The following is a 26,446-nucleotide window of genomic DNA, read 5'->3' as shown; positions in this document are numbered from 1 at the left end:
CAGTTTGCGTATGTCTTTCCATGGTTCTCTGGATTCATCATATTGGTCATTTTTTGCAACATAGTAACATCTCATTACATTCATGTATCACAATGTATTCAGGCCATTCCTTAATTCACGGGCAACAAGTAGTTTGTATTACTTTGTTTCCAGTTCTTTGCTACCACAGAAACTGTGGCTATAAACATTTTAGCACTGCTTAGTTTAACTGTGCTGTTGGAGAAGATGTGTGAGAGTCCCCCAGAGAACAAGGAGGGCAACTCAGTCAAAATGTAAAGAAATTAATTCAGGTTATTCATCGAAGCTTAAACACTTTGGCCACATAATGAGAAGACTCTCATTGTAACAAGCTCTGATGTTGGGCTATATTGGAGGCAGAAGGAAAAGGGGATGGTAGAGGATGATGAGATGACTAGATAGTATGATGGAAATAATGAACATGAACTTGGACAGACTTCAAGAGATAGTGGAGGGTCCCGGCATGTTGTGATGAAGAGTCAGACATGACTGAACAGCAACAGCAGCTTTTCGCAAGTTTTGCTTATTGAAGGGTGAAACAAATTCTACTTGCAGGGAGCTTATATTCTAATAGAGGAGAGATAGAGTACATATGGGGTCTCTAAGTATATGCAAAATTATTATGAAAAGAATAATCAAATACATGAGACACAAAGATGATAGCACATCTTTGGAGAAATCTTAGTAACCCAAATGACACTGCTGTCATTTTTGGTGGTCTGGAAATAGAGCTTTTTATTATTTTCCAAAATTAATTCAGGATTCCTGAAAAGAAACCTCATAGGTTTGGAGGCAGATAGTCTTTATGGAGGAGATGCAGTGCAAAGAGAGAATTTTCCATCGGGTACCATCCACTATTTCTGTCTCCCAAGCTATTCACTCATTTTTTGGCTGGGACTCTTAACAGAGGTGTCAATTGTGGCATTTTATTGATGAGATTACTTTTTTTTTTTACCTTACAGTGAATTCTTCATTATTCATATTTGCGACTGTCTGAGCCAAACCTAATTTTCAAATGAGTGACAGTGTCAGTGACTCCGTTTAATTAAATGTACTGTTGATGGAAATGACATTTGTTTGCTCTTGAAAAGAAGTTCAAGAGGAGGTTTCTTAAGTCAAAACAGGTGCCTCATTACTCCAGGTGTGAGCCCACCAAAGAGAGAGAAAAGAAAGAGAAAGAGAGGGACAGTAGTAGGTAGGGAGAGGGAGAATGGAGACAAAGAGAGAGGAAGAGAAGCAGGTGACTAAAGTTTACTTGGGGGCAGCTAGGTGGTACAGTAGATGGAGTACCAGGCCAAGAGTCAGGAAGACCAGTGTTCAAATTGACCTCAGACACTTACTAGCTATATGACCCTGGGCAAGTTATTTAACCTGTTTGCTTCAGTTTCCTCATTTATAAAACTGGGATATTAATACCTCTCAGAGTTGCTATGAGGATCAAATTATATAATGGTTGTAGAGCACCTGGTTTAGTGCCTGACATATAGTGGGTACTATATAAATGTTAGCTTATATGATGATGATAACAATGATTACTATTACTTTAGGTTAGGTCTTTATATCAAGAGTAGAGGTAATTGGGTTCCATCCAGAGAAAGGAATGAGTACTGCAGAGTACTGGCCATGGAGTCAGAGGACCTAGATTCAAATCCCAGATAGGCCACTTCTTTGTGGAACCTTCAGCAGTCATTTCATATCTTTGGGCCTCAATTTCTCTTACTGAGAAAACGAGGGGATTTGATCTGATAGGCTCTAAGGTCTTATCCATCACGTATGTGATCTAGGAGGAAGGTAGTAAAGTTGAATTGTCCAACTCTTGAAGTATGGTTGTCAGCTGGAAGGAGCAGATGAGTTTGGATTCAAATCTAAATTACAGAAACATCTTCTAAAGACTAATATAAAAGATTTGGACATCGTCCATGTCATTGCTAGTCTGCAATTGGTGTGGACAATTGAGAGATACCTGCAACTGCACAGAATGATAATTGATCCTCAAAGCAATGGCATTTAGGTACTAACAAGGATGCCAAACATGAAAAATAAAAATAAAGTCTATGCAATATATTGTGATTCCAAAAGGCAGGATAGGAAAGCGGTTAGAAGGCTGACCTTGGAATTAGGAAGCCAGCCTGGACAACCACTTGTATATGTTAGAGTGGAGATTTCTTTTGTGAATAATTTGTATTATATGACCACTAAGGTCCCCCTCAACTTTCAGGTTCCACGATGTCTTAGGATCAAATACGCTTCTGGCACATTCTAATTGTGTGACTATGTGCAGGCCACTTAATCTGTAATGTCTGAGGCAATTCTCTAAGATTATAACTCATAGGGGAGTTGCTAATTTGAATCAGTGACTGGAATCCTCATACTAGGATTTCCTCATACTGAGGGTGCCAGAAGTTCAGACAAAGAAAGAAAGGAAGAAGGGCACATTTCATTGTGTTATGTCTCTAGTTTTCAAAGATTGTATAAGTAGAGTGCAAGCACTAGGAGATTACAGCAGGATGGATAAACTTGGATTCTGATATAGGCTATGAGTTTATCACCGGGAGACACAACCAATTCAGAGAATTTCATACCCAAAAAGCTGGTCATGGGAGAGGGGTTCATGGAAGAGAGTATGGATTTTCTTCAGCCATAACAATTCACTGGTGTTCATTAAAGTGTGGAGAGTTGTGAAGCATCATGTCAATGAAAAGAGATTCCACAATAATGAAATTTGATATTTGGAAGTATTTTGACCTAGATATGTGTTATTTTACATCAACTATTTTGAAAAGGAAAACATTATAAACCAGAGGGAAAATCTGGTTCCTTTTATACCAGAATTATACTATAATAGAGGGCATATAGATAGAATTTTAATAATAATAATAAATAATGATCAAATTCACAGAGAGGCTGACAGCATTTGTATTTTTGGTCACAGTTATAAAGTGAAGATAATAATAACCGTAGCACTTATTTCACAGGCTGCTTGTGAAGTTCAAATGAGATAATGTATGTAAAGCAATTCATCAACCTTAAAACACTTGAACTAGTTATCATGATTTCGTCTGGGCCTGTGATTTTTTCCTAATTTGGGGGAAATGCTGGCATGGAGATTCCCTTTAGTGATGCAAGACAACAGCAAAAAAAAAATAGGGTTCTTTTTTAAAAAAACTTAACCCATTAGGTGGCCAAGCACCTTGTTTTTTGTGCTACAAGAAACATCCTTTTTCCAGAAGCAGAATCTGCCATTCTTCAGAGGCTACTCTACCACAGGGAAGAGGCCCATATTTCACCTACTCCAGCTCCTAGACATGGTGTAGAGTCTCCAAACAGAGATCAGAAGGTTTTCTGACAAAGATTTCTCCTTTGCGTCCACTCTTCCCCAGGCCTGGGTTCCTTTCCTGATGCGCACGTGCATACTGAGCTCACAATTCAGTCAGGGAATCAAGACATACATACATAAAACAAAGAAGGAGTAATGCTGAGGTACTCCATGATTAAGAACTGAATGAGTGGTACAGATAAACAGCGCTATTGGAATTTAGTGAAACTGATCAATCACTAGTCATTGATTAATCATCTGCTAAACTTGAGGCACTGTGCTAGGTAGGCTCCGGGGAAGAGTGAAATAAACTACGTGCAGGGAGTTTCTATTCTAATAGAGGAGAGAGAGTACATGTGGGGTCTATAAGTACAGACAAAATTATTATGAACAGAATAATCAAATACATTGGACACAAAATAGTTTGGGAGGGAGAGCACTAAGAGGAGACTAATATGTGTTGGAGTGATGGGGAAAGACCAGAGGGGGTGGTATTCAAATTAAGCCCTGAAGGGCGTATAATATAACAGTTTCCATTTCTAGGGAACTTGATTGTTTAAAAAAAGCTTTGCCCTCACCAGAGCACTAAGAGGCAGGGAGAGCTAGGAGTATTATTCTCATTTTACAGATGAGAAAACTGAGGCTTGCAGAAGGTAATGGCTTGCTGCTCATGGTCACATGGATAAACATCAGAGTCAGGTTTCCTGAATCCAAGTACAGTGTTGGCTTCACTGAAACACAGCTTTCCCTCTAACAAGGGTTGGCTTTTACATCTGGCTTTAGGCCTTCAAAGTTCTTTATATAAATTAACTTGTGCCATAAAACCCCTCTGTGGGGTCAGATGATGTTTAGTGGGTATTATAACTCCCCATTCTTAATTGTGTCCAAGGCCTCAGGTCAAGACTCAGCAGAGCCAAGATTTGAACTCAGACCTTCTAAATGAGTCCAGAACTCTCTCCACTGCACCATATTGAGTGGTAAATCACAATGATGGTGTATGTTCTTAGAAGGCTGCAAAGTCTACAGAACACCTTCCTTGAAATAACCCTACAAAATGGAGAATGAAAGACATATCCCCAATTTATAGAAACTGAAGTTTGAAAATATGGAGCAACTTCCTTGAGGTGACCACACTCGTAACTGGCAGTGCTTGATCCAACTTTTTGACCCAAGTCAAACATATTGTACCACACTGTCTAAAATTTGGATAGGACAGAGGGAGGGAGGACATTTCAGGAAGCAGAAGTAGAGGAGAAAATAAATATATTGGAGGACAGTTCAGAGATTTCTTGTGAGTCCTTGACCCAACTGTAGCTTTGTCCAACCAATTGGGTGGAATTTTCTAAGGAATGTGATTAGCCATCCTAATATTCTCCTCCACTGGTCTGAGTAATTGAGAGGTAACTGCACTTCTTTAGTGGACCAAAAGGTCATTATCAGTCAAGTTCTCTTGGTGTATATAACTCCCAAGACAGAAATAAGAAAGCTTAGGATGTTTAAAAAATGCACCAAATGATATAATTGTGTCACATGCCAAGGTAATTATATTGTTTCCTCTTCCCAACCCCACCCTAGGAAGGAAAGATACACAAAAAATCTTTCACTAGAAAGGCTAAGCAGCAGAGATTCTACATGCGGGATTCTTTACTGGGGGTCCCTGAACTCCTAAAGGGTCTGCAGATGGTTTCTAGGGGGTCTATGAAGTTAGATGGAAAAAATAATTTCTTTATTTCAAACTAGCTCATTCCTTTTATAATCCTACATGTATTATTTTAAGTATTTAAAAACATTATTCCAAGAAAGGCACCACAGAATTCACCAGATTTCCAGAGGGGTCCAGGAAACACAAAAAAGCTTAATAATCCCTCCCTTAAATCATTTTTTCAGTGAAGTAAGCTCTGGCTAAGATGAGGGTCACTATATTTTCTCCAAAAACTATGGATTTTCTGTTGATTACTTATTTCTTTGTTGCTGGGAGGAGGAGCATTATGAACGTGTCTGTAATTGTTGTATGTGAAATCCTGCTACTTGGAAAGTGTTTGCAAACACAAAGCTGAAACCTTATAAGCTAGATGTAATCAATGCCAGTGGTATGAGCTCATCTTTCAAACGGATGGGAAGGAAAGGCAAAGTAATACTTTGGTAGAGATTCTCAAGTTCAACTAATGCTAAATATAATACACTTGATGCTAATTTACCTTCAAGCAATCTTAGTAATGAATTCACAGAATATTACTTTTTTTTTTTTAACAGCCTGTTAATACGTTAAAGCTTTGATCACTTTTGTTTTCTCTGCTCATGCTTTATACGGGCAGTTCTTGAATCGTGGAGGGGTGCTACTCTCTGTTAGGATCAGTGACTATGGGAGAAAGGGGGATTGCATTCTAGTCTCATTGCTGGGTAACATTATCCATGAGGAGCAATATTTTTAGACAGCTAGGGTGGAGCAGTGAATAGAGCACTGGACCTGTAGTCAGGAAGATCCGAGTTCAAATTCAGTCTCAGACACTGGCTTTATACAAGATGCTTAACCTCCTTCTGTCTCAGTTTCCCCAACTGTAAAATGGGCGTAATAATATCACTTACCTCCTAAGGTTGTTATAATAATAATGATTGTCAAGTGCTTAGCACAGTGGCTGGCACATAGTGCTATATAAATGTTAATAATAATCAGAATTCACTAATGCTAACTTCATAATATCTCCTGAATCTATTCCTTTTGCTCTACTTAGGGCACTACCAGGCCCTCATCATTTTTCACCTAGACTAGATGAAAACATCCTAACCTGAGTCCCTATCTCCATTTTCTCCCTGCACTAATCCTTCCTTCACATAGCTGCCAAAATAATCTTGCTAATGCTCAAATAGGAGGATTGTTTGACCTTCCTCAAAAACATTCAATGACTCCCCATTGCCAGTAGGATAAAAATATCAACCTTTGGATCTGGTACTACTCAGCATGTTCTACTATAATCTGGCTTCAATTTACCTTTCTAGTCAGATTTTACATTATTCTCCTTCACAAACTGTTTTACGGTTACTTTCCCACATCATCCTGCTCCCTCCCAGTTCTATACATTGGCAGAAGTTGTATTCCACCATGGGAATATTTGATTTCCACCTCATGAAGTTCTTTTCTTCATTCAAGACCCAGCTTAACTGCCACCTAATTAAAAGTTTCTTTGATTCCTCTAGCAGAATGGGACCTTTCCATTTTGAGTTGTCTTCGAGTTATACAGTATTTAGATCTCTCCTTTGCCCTGAGTAAATTCTGTCTGCATAACATGTTCCTGATGGCGGATGCTGACTTGCTTTTAATTTTTGAGTGCTCAGCTCTTGGCATGATGTCTTGGAGGTAGTTGTCACTCAAATGTTTACTGAATGGACTCAGCAGGTGACAATATTTGAGAAGGACAGGGGAGGGAGGAGCAAGGGCAACCAGCATCCCTCCACCCTGGATCCCACAGCAGAGACCCAAGAATGTTAAAGTTGGAAGAAATCTTAGAGGTTAATTAAAACCCCTCCTTTCATAGGTAAAAGGAATTGAAACGCAATGAGGGCAAGCAATTTATCCAAACCCACATACATAGTTAGCTATAAAATAAATACTGAAGGCCAGATGGCTTGACTCACAGTAGAGTTATCTTTCCATGTTATCATGCATTCTCTACCATGTAGTTGGATTGGGTTCATGGATTGGGATACAGTTCATAACTGGACATGGCCAAGCAACAGTGCAGATGATCCAAGCAAAGTTCAACTGACACTGGCTGAAGAGTAAATCTTTTGTAACAAAGATGAAATGTTATGGATATGAAGATAAAACACCCCAATAAGTTAAACTCCACAGGAAAGTTGCTCTCCAAGTCTAGCGGACCAAGCAAGTCAACAAATCCAGTTCTCATATTTTGCTGAACCTGAAAGGGTCCTCGTTACTGTCATCTTTCATATACAGAGTTCAAAAGCCTAAAAAACTATCACTCTTTTTGAAACTGACAATGACTGACAATTGTTTAAATGAAATCCCTTTTAACAGCTATAGCAGATGAAAGTATTTAGAGAACTGTATATTTGCTCAACCTCCTCTACCAGACTAAACACTGTAAGTTCAAACCAGATCTCCAAAAAGAATCCGTGTTATAATCTTCCCAGGCATCTTCAAGGAAAGGAAAACAATCCCCAAACTGAGTGCCACACAATACAGCCACCATGCAGTTATTTCTGATGGGACCAGTAGAATTCCTTCTCTGTTCTCTTCAAAAAATTCTGTCCCGTCCATGACCTCAGGATGAAATAGATGAAAACGTTCAAGTCCTGTTTGTAACATTTATCATTTCCAGAGGGAAAGAAACCAGACTAGTTCAAAGGCTAAACTAACTGGGGAAAATAAACATTACAAAATTCTTAAGTCCAGTTTAGTTAACTTGAATTGACAGTTTCCTTTGGCTAGAGGTAGCAATGGTCGTCTGATCCCCGCTGACTTTAACTACAAAGCAATGCTTCACATTCTTGGGTAGAAATGCCATACTATTACAAACTTTCGTTATTACCAATGTTACATGTTTATCTGCAGAATTATCTTTTTGATGCCAAAACATCTACTAATATTTTCAGACTTTAAAACATTCTTTTCAAGACCTGAGTTAGAAAATATATATTTTTTAAATTATGAAATGACATGTCAAAATCAACATGAACATTTCCAATAAACAAAGAACAGAAAAAATATTGTGTGTATATGTATACATATACATACGTATCTGTATGTGTGTATATGTATACATATACATACGTATCTGTATGTGTGTATATGTATACATATACATACATATCTGTATGTGTGTATATGTATATATGCATATACGCACATATTTCTATATCTCTTTATATAGCTTGTTTTTTTAAAAGTATTTATCAAATTAAACAATATCAAACCTACTCTGCTCCTCTGCATCCCCTTCTGAACTTAATTTTGTTATGTTTTTTAAAAAATGTTTCCTTGACATTCTTATATTCTTTTCTTTTTTTGAATCACTATCACAAACCTTAACTCTGGGGCAGGTGATGGTACAGTGTAGAGCACTGGTCCTGGAGTCAGAAAGACCTGTATTTAAATGCTACTTCAGACAACTTTCTGACTGTGTGACCCCAGGTAAGTCACTTAACCTGTTTGCCTCAGTTTCCTCAATTGTAAAATGTGAATAATAACAGCAACTACCTTGCAAGGTTGTTGTATCATATGAGATAATATTTGTTTAAAAAAAGTACTTAACAGTGCCTGACACTATAATAATTCCCTTCCTCTTCTTTCCCTATCTGCCCCCTCTCTCCTACCTCTCTTTCCTTAACCCTCTCTTTTAACAGATAAGTACAAGCAGAAGAAATTCACACAATGATCTGTTTGAGAATGTTCACTTCATTGTGCACGATGGCACATCACATCTCTCCCAAGAGGTGAGAACCATACTTTATCATCAGTACTTTGGAGTCAGGATGGGCCATTTGCACCGATCAGAGTTCTCGAGTCTATCAAAGTTTTCCCCTTCACAATGCTGTTGTTATAAAGGAAATTGTTCTCTTAGTTTTGCTTACTTCATTATATATATATATATATATATATATCAGCTCCTGTAACTTCGCAAGTTTCTCTGAAATGGGATATAGTGACATTTCCCATAGCACAAAGGAAGAGAAGGGAATAAGTATTTATTAAGTACCTATTATGTGCTAGGTACTGTGCTAAGTGTTTTATAAATCCTCTCTTTCAATCCTTACAACAACCCTATAGAGTAAATTTGTTATTATCCTCATTTTACAGATGTGGAAACTGAAGCATACAGAGGATAAATGACTTGCCCAGGATCTCATAGCTAGTTAATGTCTGAGGCTGGATTTCAACAATGGTCTTCCTGTCTCCAAGGCCCAGCACTCTATCCACTGAGTCACCTGTCTGCCAAATGTTCTAATACCTATGCTTGTAGTTCCTATACCATGATCTGTTCATCTATGCTCCATCTGATACATACACTATGTCTCTAGCCCTTTTATAATAAAGTATGGCCAACAATATTTTATGCTTGTGGTTTCTTGCTGTCTATGACGTCTCTGGGGTGTGTGTACATAAGCATACATACATACCTATAGACATACATAAACAAGTACTGGAATAACTGGGTTAAAAGGTATGCATAGGTTAGCGACTTTCGAGGTCCAGTTCCAAATTGTTTTCCAAAATGATTGGATCAATTCATTATACTGCCAACAGTTCATTAGTGTGCCTGTCCTCCCATCATCTCTCCAACAATTTTCATTTTCTTTTTTGTCATCTTTGCCAATATAGTGGGTATGACATAAAAACTCAACATTACTTTTATTTTTAGTTACTTGAATTATTTTTCCATATCCCTTGTTTTGAGAAATGCCTATACATAATTATTCATGTCTTTTGATTATCTATTGAGGAATGACTTTAGTTCTTATATATTTTTATCAGTTCAAATACAAAGTGTCAAAGTCTCAGAGCAGGTCCAACCTTCAGTTAGCTTAACTAGCAGACCTTTATTGGTGAAATTTTTTGCAAAGATTCCCCACCCCCACCCCCAGTTTCAAGTGTTTCCCTTATAATTCTAACTGCATTGATTTTGTGCAAAAGCCTTTCAGTTTTCTGTGGTTAAAACTATTCATTTTATTTTCAAAAGAGTATTCCATGGGAACTTGGATATAACTTCATCCTGGGAATACGCAGCAAACAGCATATGGGGGTATACTTATACACACACACACACACACACACACACACACACACACACACACACTCCTTGTGATATATCCAATAATTCCCTTTAGCCATGGTCTAACATAGACCATTACAGCAAAATAAACTGCTATAGAGGATGTTTTGTGTAAAGGTGTATTTTACTTTAAAAAAAAACGCAGATGAAAAATGCTCAGATATATTAAAGACAAACTTACTCTTGTAGCAAAAGTTTTCTTTGCTTTTACAAAGATAATCTCAAGGTTTTTAGTTAGCAAACTCATCATGAATTTTAAATAAGGATTGAATTTATAAAAATGTGATTTATACAAAAAGTTTTCAGGAACTTGACTGCTATTGTACAAAACTTGTAGTGAGTCTCCAACACACATGTAGGTGGTCCCTGGATCCTGCTATGAAACTTTTCATTCTATCAACAGAATAAAGATGAAGTTTCCTTTACAGTCCAATTGTATAGTCCACCATGTGAACAATGGAAGAGACCTTCTCAGTTCTCTGTTTGGCAGGGTGGGTAGATAAAGTTTATAGATAAAAGAGGGAATGAATTTCTAACAATGGCCACCAGTTTTGTGGGTAAAAACACTGGCAAATATTGTAACATATTAACTGTGTTTTGCTAATTGCTACTTCTGAGTAGCAATCATACAGACTATTTGCGTCCAACCTGTGATAGGGCTTTTTGAGTTTGTATTGTTTTGATCAGGCACAGTCAGGGATGTTGACCCTGACATCATGATGTCATTTTAGTCCTCTTCAAGTATGATGAAGATGAGGGGCAGTGTACTTTGTACATAGTATAAAGATTCCAGAAGCTCTGTGTTCTAGTTCCTGTCATTAACACCTATGTGACCTTGGGCAAAGCACTCAACCCTCTTTCTGACTCAGTTTCTTCATCTGTAATATGGTTGGATTAGACCAGATAATCTCTATGGTCCTTTCACTGTTTTGATTCTATAACTTTTTTTTTTTTTTTTTGGATTAGAAATCTATGGATAGATAAGTATTTCTCTGGTTGCGCATACTGCTTCAGAAACTAAAATATGTGATTAAGGGAGCGTTTACTCAGTGAGCACATATACCTTGCTTGGCCACTTTTCTCACTCCTAAAATTCTCCCTCAGTTTCCATTAGCTAGTAATCTCTTTCAAACCTGAATAAATACATTTGCAGCTAGTTTTGTGCCTGGGAATATCTAGTCAGACTAGTGTGCTGTAACTCAAATCTTTACGGACAAGATCGGAGGGTTTCTCATGTAGGGTTATAATTAGCTCAATAAGTACTTCATTCAAAAACTATCATTTCTCTCAGGGCAGGCAATAGAAGATAGTGACCTTATTATAAACCTGGAAATGAACAAGAGGCAGACAATAGACTAGACTGCTTCCTCTTTACGTCACAAGGGGACATGGTGTCCAACATCCTGGTCTCTATTTGTCCTAATCCCCGAGGGACTAAAAAAGGTACTCTAAATAGGCAAAAATATAACCATGGCAACTAGTGTGTGTATAGGTGTGTCCACACACACATATATACAAAAGAATATGCATGTATGTATATATGTATCTGCATATGTACATGTACACATACACATGCATATGTATATATTTATACATGTATATACTTGTCTTTGTACACACACACACACACACACATATGTATAACCTTTTAAAGCTTCTTTAAAACAATGGTCATTTAAACATCTCTGCACCCAATTACCAATATTAATAATTTTTGGTTACAGGATAATAGGACTAGAGTTTGTAAGGGATCTTAAACAGCATTCAGTTCAACCAACCTACTCATTTTATAGATGGAGTAATTGAGACCCAGGAAGTTAAATAACTTGTCCAGAGTTACCAGTGTGAACCTCAGAGAGAGGATTCGAATTGGAGTAATTTGACTCCAAGGTTGGTATTCTTTCCCTTATGTCATGCTGTTTTGACTCTTCCTCCTCCTTTACCTTCCTCTATCTAATCAGTTGTCAATCAAAAGTCAAACATTTCTTTAATATCAAAGTCCCATTTGGCTCCTTCTTTCTACTCACTTTGACCATGCACAACCTGATGACCGCTCATCTGGAGACTTCTAAGTTTGTAATTTAAGAGATTTTTATAACACTCTCCTTGGTAATTGCTCTCCTTTCTTCCAATCTTTCCCTTTTCCAGTCTATTTGCCAATCAACTGTAGGAATGACCTTAGTAAGGTACAGATTAAATCTTGTAACACCCCTGCTCCAAAATTTTCAGTGGCTCTATTACACTAGGAAAACCCACAAATTTCTCAGCCTGGTTTCTGAGGCCCTCTACATTGTGGATCCAACCTACCTTTCCAGGCTTTCTCCCCACCCTCCACCCCCATAATTCTGGATGGAATGGTCTATACCCATTCTTTGAACTCAGGATTATATTTTCTGCTCACATACATTTGAAGAAGCTCCCCTCCTCCTGTGAATGCCACCATTTTCATACCAGCCTCTCAGTATCTTTATCCTCCTTCAAAGCTCCTTTTCGGTATCATTGCTTCTAGGAAACTCTTCCTGCTGCCCCCAGTTGTACATACTCTTTCTCATGCCAAATTATCTGGTATTTATGTATTGATAAACATATATTCCTCCACTCGAAGATAATCTTGAAGACAGGGACAATTTCATCCCTATCTTTGTTTCCCTTGCACTTAGCACAGCCTCTGGCACACACTAGGCACTAAATAAAAGTTTGTTAAACTGACTTCCTTAAATGCATCAACTATGAGCATTGAATTCCTGGGCTCTCAGGAATTTTGATAGGCAATTTCATTCATGGATAGAATTGTATTGAAATGTGTTAAAGAGAACTTTAGATCAGTTTCTTCAACATCACCAATGACCAAAAGTTCTGAGCTTCCCTTTCCAAAGTGCAGCAATATTTGACAGTCTACATGGTCAGAAAGCTCTCTTAAGTATCCATGAAATCTTCTGATCTGTAACTTAAGCTCATTCTTCTTGGACTCAGCTGAAACAGACAACAGCCAATCAGCATCACTCATGAAATCAAATGCTCTTCAAATACAAGGGTTCACTTAAGTCTCCTCTCAAACTTCTCTTTACTAAGGAAATCCTTATTTTCTGAATCTTCAATCATCTTATTATATATCTTCAAATTCCCTATACTGCATATCAATTCTTTCCATGTGTTCATACAAAATGAAAGAATGTTAAAAATTGAACTGACTTTAAAAATATGAACTGACTAGTTAGTCTCCTTCCAAAAAACCTTCTATTTCCTATTTTGTAAAGTTTAGGTGAAGAATAATTAAATCTCCTCTTGGATTTTCTTCCTAATAGGACATACCTATTCATCTAAACCAGTCCTATCCTGATGCCCCATTGTGGGTGGCTTAGAGGTAACTCTGGGTATTACTGTTCAGTCATTTTAGATATGTCTGACTCTTCAAGACCACATTTGGGGTTTTCTTCAAAAAGATACTGGAATGATTTGCTATTTCCTTTTCCACTTCATTTTACAGAGGAGGAAAACTGAGGTCAGCAGGATTAAGTGACTTGCTCAGGGTTCATACAGCTAGTAGGTATCTGAAGCTGGATTTGAACTCAGGTCTTCTTGAGTCCAGGCCCAGTGCTCTATCCACTGAGCCACCTAGTTGGCAACTCTGGGCACCTGAAGGCTAAGCAAGGAAGCACAAAGCCAGCCTTTTTTTTTTTTTTAAACCATTTTAAGGCTTTGACTACTAGGAAAACTCTCTATGATCTGAAGAACATCCTAAGGGGTAGGAGGCTCATTGCTAGACAGGTGGCAAAGAGATGATGAATGTTTTGGTCAGAGTAAATCAGAAGGATAGAAATAGAAATTATTCCCCAGTCTTTGTTACCTGCCTTTTGCTCTAGCTGCTGTCAGAGAAGTAGAAAATGGTGCTATGAATTAGTTATTAGATCATCTATCAACATTAATTTAATCTTCAGCTCTTTCATTGTGCAACCATTATCTAGGGACCAAAGGATTAATGAACTGCTGAAGGAATGGAACCACATTCACACCAATAGCCTCAATACAAATAAAACCAGGAAACAAAAAAGACTTGCAGTTAAATGGAAGGATGGTTCACAGCCCACCCCTCCCAGAGAGACCATTTTCTTTAGCAGATCACATCACCATAATTGTAGTTACATATTGCTTTAAGGTTTGCAAAATTAATTGTTTTTCTATGAATGTTCTCCCCTTTGGTTCTCAAGATAGCCCAGTGAGATAAGTGCTATTATTATTTCCACCTTACAGATGGGGAAACTGAGGCTAAGAGAGGTTAAGTGACTGCCTTGGTCATACAACCAGTGGGAGGTGTACATAAGATCCTTGCTACATCTATTTTTGGCTTAGAAATAAGGATTTGACTCAGCAGAATAAAATGCTACTTTATAAGTGCTCCTCAAATAAGGTTATCTTTCTGAGATACTTATTAGCTTTGAGATCCTTAGTGAACCACAATCTCTCCAGGACTCAGTTTTCTTATTTGTAAAATTGGAATATTGGGCTTGATGGACCTCTAAGTCTCCTTCCTGCTATAAATCTATAATTCTATGATCTCCTTGTAGATTCTGAAATTATGTAAGATTATGGCAGGACAATGGAGACAACTTTGCTCAACAGATTTCTGAATGTGAACGTCAAACAAGACATAAAACCAAGAGCCATATGTTCACTTAGGATGTGCCAATATCCACTAGGCAGTCAGGTGGCACACTGGATAGAGTGCTGAAATTGGAATTATGAAGGACTGAGTTCAAATAAAGCCTTGCGTACTTATTTGCTGTGTTATCCCAGGTAAACCACTAACCCACTCTCTGTCTCACTTTCCTCATGTGTAAAATGGAAACAATAAAAGTAACTTCCTCCCAGGGTTGTTGTGAGGATAAAATGGGATACTGTTTGTAGAGCACTTTACAAACATTATAGTGCTACAGAATTATTAGCTATTATTATTAATTATTATTGCCCTGGAGGATGTCTCATGCAGAATCCAAATAAAATTTCCTTATTATTTATGTTATCCAAATACCCCTATTTGCAGAAGAACTAGTTTTAATTGGAGCTAATTCTGAAAGAGTATAGCTTTCTTAGTAACATCTGTAATTATTCAAATGAAAAATTTTAAATTATTGTTTTTTGGGGAAGAAAAAAGGTAGATGGAACATGTGTATTGCCAAGATTATGACATTCAACTGAACTGAGTTGTTTTGTCTGTCATCAATACTTCAACAGTTTCCTGGATCTGAATTGTGATAGGATCAGAGATTTTGATCTGAAAGGGATCTCAGAGAACATCTACTCCAACCCTTTAACTTTACAGATGAGGAAACTGAGTTGTCCAGTGTGGTTAATCAATTTGCCCAAGGTTACAAGAGTGCAAAATATCACAGGTGAACTTTGAACCAAGATCCTCTGATTTCAAAGTCAGATATAGTATCTACGGTCCTCCAGTGGTGCAGATCACAACTCATTTGCATCTTCTTGTCCCATTATAACTCTTGTCCTTGTCCATCCAATATATTGTCAGACTTTAACTAACAGTCCTGACATTGAATGGAAATGAATGAAGTCTGTAGGTTTTCCTACAGGATTATCCAGTGCCCATACTGCATCACTTCATTTGTAGTCATACATCCTTCTGATGACATACTTTATAACACTTTTGAACAATTCTTCATTGGTAATATGTAGTCTACTCACATTTACCACGTGGCTCGTCATTGCCTCTTGGGTGAGTCACAACACTAATTCTTTGGAAGAAATGGGATAATCTATGATTTGTAGATACAAAGACATAATTCCAGTAGAAAGGAATGGGCTTCTACTTCTTTGTTTTTTAAAGATGAGGTGTCTCTATCTCACCCATGTAGCTGAGGCTACTCATTGGTGCAGTCTCATATGCCTCATGGCATAGGAGCATTGACCTGTTCTGCTTTGGATGTGATCTAGGTCTCCCTTCTTTAGCTTGGTCCTGAATAATCACCATGCTAAACTTAGCACAGACACCCAATCAGCACAGTTCACTGAAGCTCAGAACTCCTTAAGAGATGCATCAGCCACAGCCTCCCTAGTAGCTAGAAATACAGTGTATGTCACCATGCTTGACACCATGAACCTTTGGTACAGAAAGAACCTTAGGGTCATTAAAGCATTGAACAGCTCTCAGATGCAATCCTTCCTGCTCTTGTTAGTCAATTTTGGGGCTAGTTCATTGTCCATCCATAGTGTTCACCAAACATAAGATGTACTAATGGACCAGGTTACAAGGCAGTCTATCTAACAGCACATTAGAACCTGAAAAATACATGTTCCTTATTCACTTGCTTTTTCCTGCCTCTATAATTAAGCCAAGTGCTTTTGAGTGATTATGGATCTAATTTGGGAGGCCCTATGATGTTCTGAGGTTTGACACAATTAGCACAATGTCAACAGCAAATGAGAGTAGCGAGGGGACCTCATCATTTATACAGAATCTCTCTGATCTGTACCCTGTGCTGGACATTCTCCATAGTAAATGCCTTTAATGAGCATGTTTACCTGCTTAATATCACACTTAATAATCAGAGGGTCATGGAGAAAGAAATTGCTATTGTTACATTTTTTTTCAAGGAAATTAGTAATATTGCCACATATAAATCAGAAATTTCATTTTTTCTTTCAACTTAATTATATTTTTTAATTAATTAAAATCAAGCTTTCTTTCTGGCCCCTCTTCCTTCAGTTGAAAAAGAAAAACAAAACACTTGCAAAAAATATGCAAAACAAATTCCTGCATTGACCATGTCCAAAAAATGTCTCAAGTTGTACTGAGTTAAAAAAAAATTCTAAGAGGAAAAAAAATGTATCATTTTATGATCCCATGACCTGAGTTTGAGTCCTTATTATGATACTTGTCAGCTTTGCTACTGTTAGTATGAATATGTGGAAAGAGGAAACTTAAACTGTTACAATCTTTATATATCCTCTTATCTATATTGTATAAGGTATAAATGTGGAGCTGAATGTCATTTTTTTTCTGTATGTGCAAAGAGAAAGATAAAATAATCTTTACAAATACTCGAGGTGGCAGGGGTAGGGGAGAAATAAAGCAAATTTCAAAATCAAGATTCTCACTTCAGTTACCATAATTTTGTTAGATAGAAAAGGAAAACTAATGTTCTCTCGCTAAATGAAGTTATTCTTACTTCCAACTTTCGAGTTCGTAGACATTAAATGATGAATTTGGGATGTGCATCTTCTTATTTGTTTTAGCATCATTTTGGCAAACATATTAGGCTAAAATTTCTTGAAAGTCTAAAATTCAAGAGTTTTTTTATTTTTTTAGTTCAATTAGCCATTTGTTTTGATAATGACATCTTGAATCTTACAATTCATCCATTTATTCTTGTCCTGTTCCATTCTCAGTCACTTCTATTGAAAAATCTTTCATAGAGAATACACCCAAAATAATGGAGGAATGGTCAAATATGGAGGAGACTTTAGAGATTGCTGAATCCAGAAAAATCACAAATTTTGAGAGTTGATAGCAACCTTAGGAGTCATCTGGTTCTGCGATCAGCAAACTTTGATCACTGGATATCTGGCCTGCTGCCTGTTTTTTGTATGACCCATGAGTTAGGAATAATTTTTTAAAAGCTTATTTTAAAATGTAAAAATTGTTCTTAGCTTGTGCACAATAAAGTAACAGAAACCAGGCTTAATTTGAACTGTGGACCACAATTAGCTTGCCCTTTATTTACTCCAAAGCATACTTACAAGGAATTCCCATTAAAACATACTGGGCAAGTGGTTGGTGAGCCTTTGCCTGGAGACTTCCAAGAATGGTGAGGCATTGCCTCTTTGAGAAAATCCATTCCACTTCTGGATGGCTTGTATTGTTAGGAAGGTTTTTCTGACGTCACATGTAAACTTGCCTCTTTGCAGTTTACTTTTTCATATTTATATAGTGCAATAATTGGGAAATTGAAGAAGCTGATGCCATGAAAGAAAGGAAGAATGAAGGATCTCATGGAAAAAAGAAAAAAAGGCTACTTTTCAACTATAATGACTTCTTAGCTTCAAAATCTTATCAATCAAGAACTGAAGTCACATTAAATAGATTTAGCAAAATCTTCAATTATGTTAGATGCCTCAAGTGGAAAAAAACCTTTCTTTTCATCCCAAAATCTTTTTAATCACTGTCTTCAAGAATTATACAGAATTCATTTTTACAATGTATTATTTTGAAATTTATTCATTATTAAGGAAAAACAAATTTGCCAGGACTCCCTTTCTCTCCATCATCTCCCTATGACTGTCAGGGATTTGGTTTGAAGGGATGTGCTTCTTTAAACAGGTAGATCCCAAGTGGCACTCTTCAAATACACTCACTACACTCCCACCACCAATGTGCTAATGCCCCCGACATTATATCCTAACGAAAGTTTTTGTATCCTAACGAAGGTTCCAACCCCACTAACTTCATAGTCTGTTGGAAGTAGCTATCCATTCTTGCTGTTAACTGCAGAGGAGTTGAGCTGCCTGTATGGCTGAAAAAAGTCCAGTATCTAGTATAGAAAGAGAGTCATGATGTGTGGTATTCCCTCTGTACCCTTCTTCTCTAAGCTGAATTTCCCAGGTACCTGGATGTACAGGTATATGCAAAGCATAGGACTCATCTAGCTGTACACAGAGGAAAATGGGCCTGGAGAATGTGGTGGCTTCTCACAAAGCCTTCTAGTTCAGCTGCTCACTGTTCTGCCTGTCCATAGCAGTAACTGCTAGGGGAGGAGGAAGTGAGAGATCACATGGTTTTTTAGCTGTCTTTGCAGCTCTATCACCAGGGTCTTAGTCCACAGCTGTCTGAGGAAAAAGAAAAAGCAGTCTTCAACCATAAGAGAGAAACAAAATGATCCCTTCCCCATTCCACTTATGGTTCTGAAATACGCAGAAAGTTTGATGATGCAGGCAATAAGCTTTTCTAGCACCTTCCCAAACTGTCCATGGTAAATACTGTATTCCTATTGTGCACGTGTTGTTGAGCTAGGCACTGTAGAAAGTAAAAGATGGAATGCCTGACCCCTAGGAGCTTAGAATTTAGTAGTACAGGAAACAAAGTGTACAGACAATCCATTACATCCATTCAAAAAGTTTTTAATCATTGCTGTCATTTGAGTTCAGAACATATGCAAAATGAAAGAATCCAGTCAGGGTTAGCATATGTCGTTATCATTTTTTCCCCCTATACAAAACTATGACTTTCTTGGTGTGAGTAACTCCCAGTGAGGAAGCTCTCTCTTCCAATCCGATGTGAACATGTCCTGTAATTTATAGTCTTGGAAAGTTATCTGAGGACTGAGAGGATGTAAGTAATTCCCTGAGGATCACATTATGGACCAGAGGCAAGATTTGAACCCACATCTCCCTAAGTCTGAGGCCAGTTCTCTAATATTATAATTAAATATTATTGAGCATTAGTTGTGTATGAGGTATTGTGCTAGGCAGTGGGATGGAGAGATTTAGAGATTTAGAAAAGTAATAAGGGATACAATCAACTGTATAGAATTTGATACTTTTCAACATTTTCCTTTTTATCATCCCTTTCAATTCTTAGAGCAACCCTATAAAGTTGATGAGCCAGTCAATATAATTTTTATGTTTTAAATATAGAAAGTAAGGCTCAGAGAACTTCAATAATTTGTCTAAGATCACATAGTAAGAAGTAGTAGGGCCAGAAGGACACAATATTGCATCATTAAAATTTCAATGCATGAAAAAACTTACAAACTTACAATAAATTATTCAATTTAAGATGCATCATTTAAAAAATATTTTATATATTTTAGAATATTGCAAATAAAAAAACTGTTAAAGGGTCAAAGAAAGTAGACTTCCAGGGAGGCGGTGAGTAATTTTTTTTGAAAAGGTGGTAGAAGGCCAAATAAATTTGGGAACCTCTGATCTAGGGGAAGAATTGATGACTAAAGACACTTAAAGTAGGCCTCACAGAGGAGGTGGCCCATGCAGAAAGGGTAGGATAAGGTAAGTGGCAAATAGGGAAAAAATGATTCTAGATGGGGTGGCGGCAGGGCAGGAGGAGGAGCGGTAGCAAGCGAAGAAAGGGACATCAACAGAGAACACTGGACATCTGGACAAGTATCAAGTACAATGGTTTGACTGGAATGAAGGGGAAATACCAGTGAGAGAATATTGGTAGAGTAAGATTATAGATCTATGTATAATCTAGCTCTCTATAAAATAGAGAGCTATATAATCTGGCTCCTATAGGTAGAGGTTGGATTATAACGGGCTTTGATTGCCAAAACAAGGAGTTGGGACTTTATCATGTAGGAAATGTGGAGTAATTAAAATATTTTGAGTAGGAAGGTGCTGTGTGCAAAGCATTATTTTAGGAAGACCAATCTGGCAACAGTGTGTAGGATTGATTCAAGTAGGGAGATTAGTTAGAAGACCTCAGAGGGTTGTTGTAAGAATCAACCGAGATGACATATGTAAAGTTCTTTGTAGGTAAGAAAGTGCTATATAAATGATACCTATTATCATCTGTAAAAATTCAGGTATAAAGTTATGAGGGTCTAGATTAGCATCGTGGTAATGGATATGGAAAAAAAAAGATGAATAGAGGAAATGAAGGAAACTGATCAGATGTAGGGAGAGAGGGACGAATCAAGGGTGACTAATTTTCAGGTCTACAAGACTGGTAGTAGCATTAAATCAAATAAACCTACTGATGCAGAACATTGGGATAAAGCCTGGAGAAGACACAAAGATAAATGAGATACAGTCCCTATCTTTGAGGAGTTTACAATATCATAGGGAGAAATAAGACATGTACACAGATAAATTTAAGATAGATGAAAATTGTAGGTGCATAAGAAAAATGCAAAGCGCTATGAGAAAAAGAAATTCAGCTGTAGGGATCTGGGTGGGTTCCATTTGAGTTGAAGCTGGAAAGACGGAAAAAAATGTCAATAGGTACAGAGGGAGGGTTGGCATTACAATATAAGAAAAGACATGGAAAAAGAGGGAAGTTCTTGGGAATGAATGGCCAGTGATCCAATTTTGTTAGAATATAGAATATATGAAGCAGAGGAATATTAAATAAACCTGTGAAAATAGGGTAGAGTCACAGAGTGTGAAATTGAATACAAAGGTAAGGTAAGGTGCATTTTTAAATATTTAGCAGACAACAGGGATCCACCGATGGATCTATGAAGTGGTGTAATATGATTATTCATGGACATCCAGGTTAGAAATCTGACAGCAATATGTAGGATTAGCTGTTGTCCTAAGTGGCCCCTTTGGAGGCTATGAGGGCCTGAACTAGCATTGTGGTAATAAGGAGGTAACAGATGGGAGAGCTGTTGAGGAAGCACAATTTATAGGACTTGGAAATGGAAGATGTGTGGGAGGAAGGGGGAGCAATGAGTCAAGGATAACCCTGATTTGTGAGTAGTATCATTGTCAGAGATGGAGAAATCTGAAAGAGGAGGCAGGATTTAGGAAGAGAAAAGCTGAATTTAGTTTTAGTTATGTTGAGACCAGGGAACTGGTGGGATGGTCCGATGAAGGTTAGCAAGTAAACAGTTAGAAATGTCATTCTGGAGTTTGGGAAAAGAGATCAGGGATAGAGATGGATGTTTGTGAATAGCCTGCATAGAGCCAATCACAGAGGAGAAGTGAAGGATATCAACAATGGAAAGGAAGTAGAGAGATAACAAAAGAAGTTCTAAGACTAGAGCCTTGTGAAATAGCTAGGTTAAGATTTAGAAGGATGAAGAAAAACAAAAGAAATGCAGAGAAGGAGCTGTTATAGAGGTAGTGGAAGGATAATGAGAATGGGGGTATCATGAAATCAAGGGATATGAGAACTTTGGAAAGGTCAGAGACTTAGTAATTAAGAAATTTAAAAAATCACCAGTGATTTTTGAGGAAGCAGTTTCTGCAAAAGAGTTGGGATGGAAGCCAGAATGAAAAGAGAGTGAGAAGAAAATAAATTGATCCATTGAGCTCAGACCACATGTTGGAGACATTTGGCAGTGAATGGGAGAATGGATAGAAAATGATAATGGAAGGAAAGGAATGAGTAGAGAGAGAAATTTGAAATGCAAGAAAAGTGGGGCATCATTGATGGAGCAAAATTCTAGTAAGTGTAGGAAGGGAGGAGATCAAGAGTACAAGTGGAAATATAAGTACTGAAAACAAAACAAAACAAAACAAAAAAAACAAAACCAGGACCACATTTTCAAAGACAGAAGAGAAGAAAAAGAAGTTGGACAAAGACATGATGAGACTAAAGAAGAGGCATATTGATGACAGGTTGAAACAAGAGAACAGTAACACAAGGAGGGACCAGAGAAGTTGGGCTCTGCCATTATAATCCCCTCCATCTTGGGTGGATCCAAAGTGTGTGTTCTTAGCTGTAACACTCGGTTCAGCAGTCACTAAATAAAATAAAGGCAACTGCTTAAGCCTTTAGCCTTCACTTCACAGTCTCATGAGATCAGGGAGAAGTATGACTTCAGCTAGTGCTAGCAAGTCAAGTCATTTATACTTTATCTAGAGTGATAGTGTCAGCTCAAGGAGTTCTTGTACACTTTGCAATTCTGCATTTGTCAATGACTAACTGTATTTTGGGAGGAAAAAACAGACATAAGTTGCATGAGATTTTGGTAATATTTATTCACCACTCTTATTTTGTCAATCTAAATATTGGGATCCTTGGTAGCATTTAATGTCCAGAAGAAAAGGAAGAGAACATCATAAAGTAAAGGGCCAATATTTTCTACTGCTATATGAAACTTTACAAAATAAGCCAATTGACAGGTAGGATTAAAACTGACATTGAGAAAATAGTTTTTAATCTAATTTTTTTTAAAAAAGCTGTATATCTGAAAGGAATATGTATTATATATATTATATATATCACTACCCTTAGACATTCTTGACTTCAAAATTTCTCCAAATAAATCAATAAGTTAAGACAAACTTTCATTCAAATTATACTGTTCCAGAAGAATGTATGCTCTTGAAACAGGGTCTGTTTCACTTTTGTAATTTTATCCCTAGCACTCAGCACAGTGCATGACACATAGTGGGCATTTAATAAACGTTTATTAACTGATGAAGTGCCCAGTATGTACGAGGCACTATACTAAGTACAGAAATACGAAGAAAAGTAATAGCTCACATTTATGTAATACGGAATTCTCTATAAAGTCCTTGTCTTTTGATATCTCTGAAGCAGATAATACAAAACAACAAATGTGTCCTGCCCCCAGTAACTTATTTTTTTATGCTAAGAGTTCTTCCATTCCTTAATGGTAACAATATTTACTTGTTATTTACCTTCATTCCCAGGGACACTGTAGGGAGAACCGCGGTTTACAATATGGCAAACCTATATGTCACTAAGATCTTTAAGGGCCCCTAAAATCTGCTCCTGGCTATTTCACTGATCTACTAGATGGCTCTTATGAAAAACTATGGAAAATCAAAGAAATTTTAAAGTTTAGAAGAACTGGGCCTTATAGGATGAATAGGAATCCAACAGATATATTTAAATATCTCAACTGTCATCCTGTCAAAATCAATCAATATTTATTAAATATCTACTATGTGCCAAATTGCCTTAATAAGTCAGGATGATATATTGACATAGGAGGAGATAAAAATGATAAAGGAGGAGATAAAGCTGATAGATAACTCCCTACTTTAAAGATTGTTTGCTTTCCTTCTTTAAGGAAATACCTATTTTTATTAATGTATATTATATATATATATACATATACATGAGTATATACATATATACACATATATTACATATACACATACACACAGATCGAATTGTCATTTAAAAATTAAGTTAATCCAGGAACTAAAATGATCTTCCTTTGAGATCAAATCCTGATTATTATCTATTCTGATGTAGCTTACCATTATGTTCCTGAGGTTTAGAAACTGACCTAGTTTTAGGAAGTGAAGTGGATTCACTTAATCTATTTCCATTTGACATTAGCAACAGTTTTTCAGTGGCTTTGTATTTGCTCTCTTCAATTTCCTCTTCCTCTCAATTCTCCATACAGTTTTTTTCCTTTCTTGTCTGCATGGCAAACAGAATTCTAATGACTTCTTTTAGGATCAACACATTTACCAAGAGTATATTCCAAAGAATGAAAATAAAAGAAGTCAAAAGCAGCTGCGTCACTTATTCCTGAGTGCAAACGGAGTCATGAAAGAGGCAAAAAACTCCAATGAGACAGCTACAGATTTGGAAACCAAATCTATGCGATGCTGTTTTGTTAAGTAATGTGATGGGAATCTAAGATGGTGTTTTGTTCATTTTAATATGTGGAAATTAAATGAATAAATCATCTACAAATGGAAAATCTTATTCCCTAGGAAATAAAACGAAATATAATTTCTCCTGACACCTCTCTGCAAGTTGGTAGAAAACAGAGAGGCAACTAGAATATTTAAGAGTACAGACTATGTATGTTACATGTTATCAATGATATTGGAATAACACCGCCTACTGCAAGCATACAGATAGACGATCAGTCTCTTTTCCTCATATTTTTATTACTTGGTCCAAAAACTGGTGATGTTTTAAGCCTTTAACTTGGGAATGGCTAATGAGTTCTTGGAAGATGAAGCCACACCTTGCTTTATCAGCGTTCCCTGTCACAATACCTCCCTACTCCCGCTGTTCAGGAGTTGTCTAGCAGTCAGAGACAGCGTTAGACCTGGCATTGACGTCTCAGACAACTGAAGGGAGAACATTGTTTTGATATATAGAAATACAGCTTTTAAAAAGTCGAGGTCTGATGGTAGTTTCTCTGTAAACTACCATGGCAGCTATGCTACAGGTCATGAATATTACATAAGGACTGTCCATGCATTCAAGCCAATAGTGCGAAGCCAGATTCCCATAGCAACACACATAGATTTACTTATCCCTGAGAGATGCATCCCCTCAGCAGTAAGGGCTCTAATGTTACCCATATTTTTTCAACAAGATGATCACAGTACTTGATCCCTTTCCTTTCAAATCTGTCACTCCTTAAAAAATAAATAAAAAACCCAACCGACCAACAATTCCAATGAAATATATCCACTCAGAAGTTACCTAGCATCCAAAAAAACAAAACAATTTAAAACTTGGTGGATTATCTGGCAAAGCAATTATATAGGAAAAGGAAGCATCTAAACCCATCAAATCTGGAGAACCAAATCCTTGATCTCAGCATGAGCTAGTTCTAAAATGAGCTACTTTCCCCCTTCTTTTTTAAGGTGGTGGAGGAGAGACAAATCAACTGAAGGGAAAAAGTCACTAACTAGTGTGAGGAAATGGCCTTATACAAATGGCCATTATTATCTTACCTATAAAATCCTAAACTCACAGTTCTTATTTCTTTTGGCCAGTTCTAGTTCAAATCCCAGTATTTTTAATGCAAAAAATTTCATTGCTAAATGAAACATGTAAGAAAACACTATTGCAAACACCCATCTGGGGAAATAACTGAAGCCTAAAGAAGTTTACATATGATGACTTGAAATACCTTATTTTAAATGGACATAAAGTTTGCTGGAATCACTTTTGTGGCATTCATAAAGCAAAATACTTTTCTTAGAAAGAAGAATTGTCATTTTCCTTCTTAGACACACAAAGTCCACTATAACAAAGGTCCTTCCAATAAATGGACAGTACATGTGAAGAAATAAGAAAATGAACCCCACCCCCATCCCTCTATCTCAGACTGTTCTTTAAACAGCAAGTGCTCAATAAATACTTTCTTTCTCCAGGCCAATTTCATTTATCTAATAAATGACAAGGACAAACAGCTTTTCCTACACTTTGCTCAAGCCAGACAGTTGAACAGAATTTCCAAGGGTCCCCAAATGAGCTTTCTGAGAAACATCCACAGGTGGCCACTACGGACACCAGAGGCTAGCTTGAAAGGCATGATGTAAAAACATGCTTCACCTTGGCTTTTTCCAGCTGGGCCTGGGCCTGTCTCTCTGCCTCTCTCCGAACTGCTTCCCTGTCTTCCTCCAGAGAGACATCTGAATCAGATGGACGGCTAGTGTAGGAGTCTGCCGAACCCTGAAGGAAAACATCAACGTTAAAAGAGATTAGAAAGAGACACCTTGCATTGGGGGAAGAAAAGTCAATATTAGCATTTCATCTAGAATGTGGGAAAGATCTATTTTATAGCAGTAAACAGGCTGTAGAATTATGGTGTGGTTTTTTTTTTCCTGGGATGATGGCAATGACATGAAGATCATGGACCAGGACAGGTGTTCCAGACAGGCCATATCT

At 37.2% G+C, this 26,446-nt stretch overlaps 1 protein-coding gene across 13 annotated transcripts in view; it reads right to left on the bottom strand.

Moving 5' to 3' along the window:
• CACNB2 (calcium voltage-gated channel auxiliary subunit beta 2) overlaps window positions 1–26,446 on the bottom strand; it is a 395,365-nt gene that overhangs the window by 97,794 nt on the left and 271,125 nt on the right. For all 13 annotated transcript variants that reach the window (XM_072651644.1, XM_072651648.1, XM_072651646.1 and 10 more), the window contains one exon: window positions 26,111–26,230. In XM_072651644.1, the coding sequence (XP_072507745.1) occupies window positions 26,111–26,230 (120 nt within the window). The remainder of the gene's footprint in view (window positions 1–26,110; window positions 26,231–26,446) is intronic.

Source organism: Notamacropus eugenii, chromosome 3 (assembly GCF_028372415.1).
Source record: "Notamacropus eugenii isolate mMacEug1 chromosome 3, mMacEug1.pri_v2, whole genome shotgun sequence".
In the NCBI taxonomy this organism is placed as follows: Eukaryota; Metazoa; Chordata; class Mammalia; order Diprotodontia; family Macropodidae; genus Notamacropus; species Notamacropus eugenii.
The sequence above is the reverse complement of the archived record's forward strand: the minus strand, read 5'-3'. Positions and strand labels throughout refer to the sequence as shown.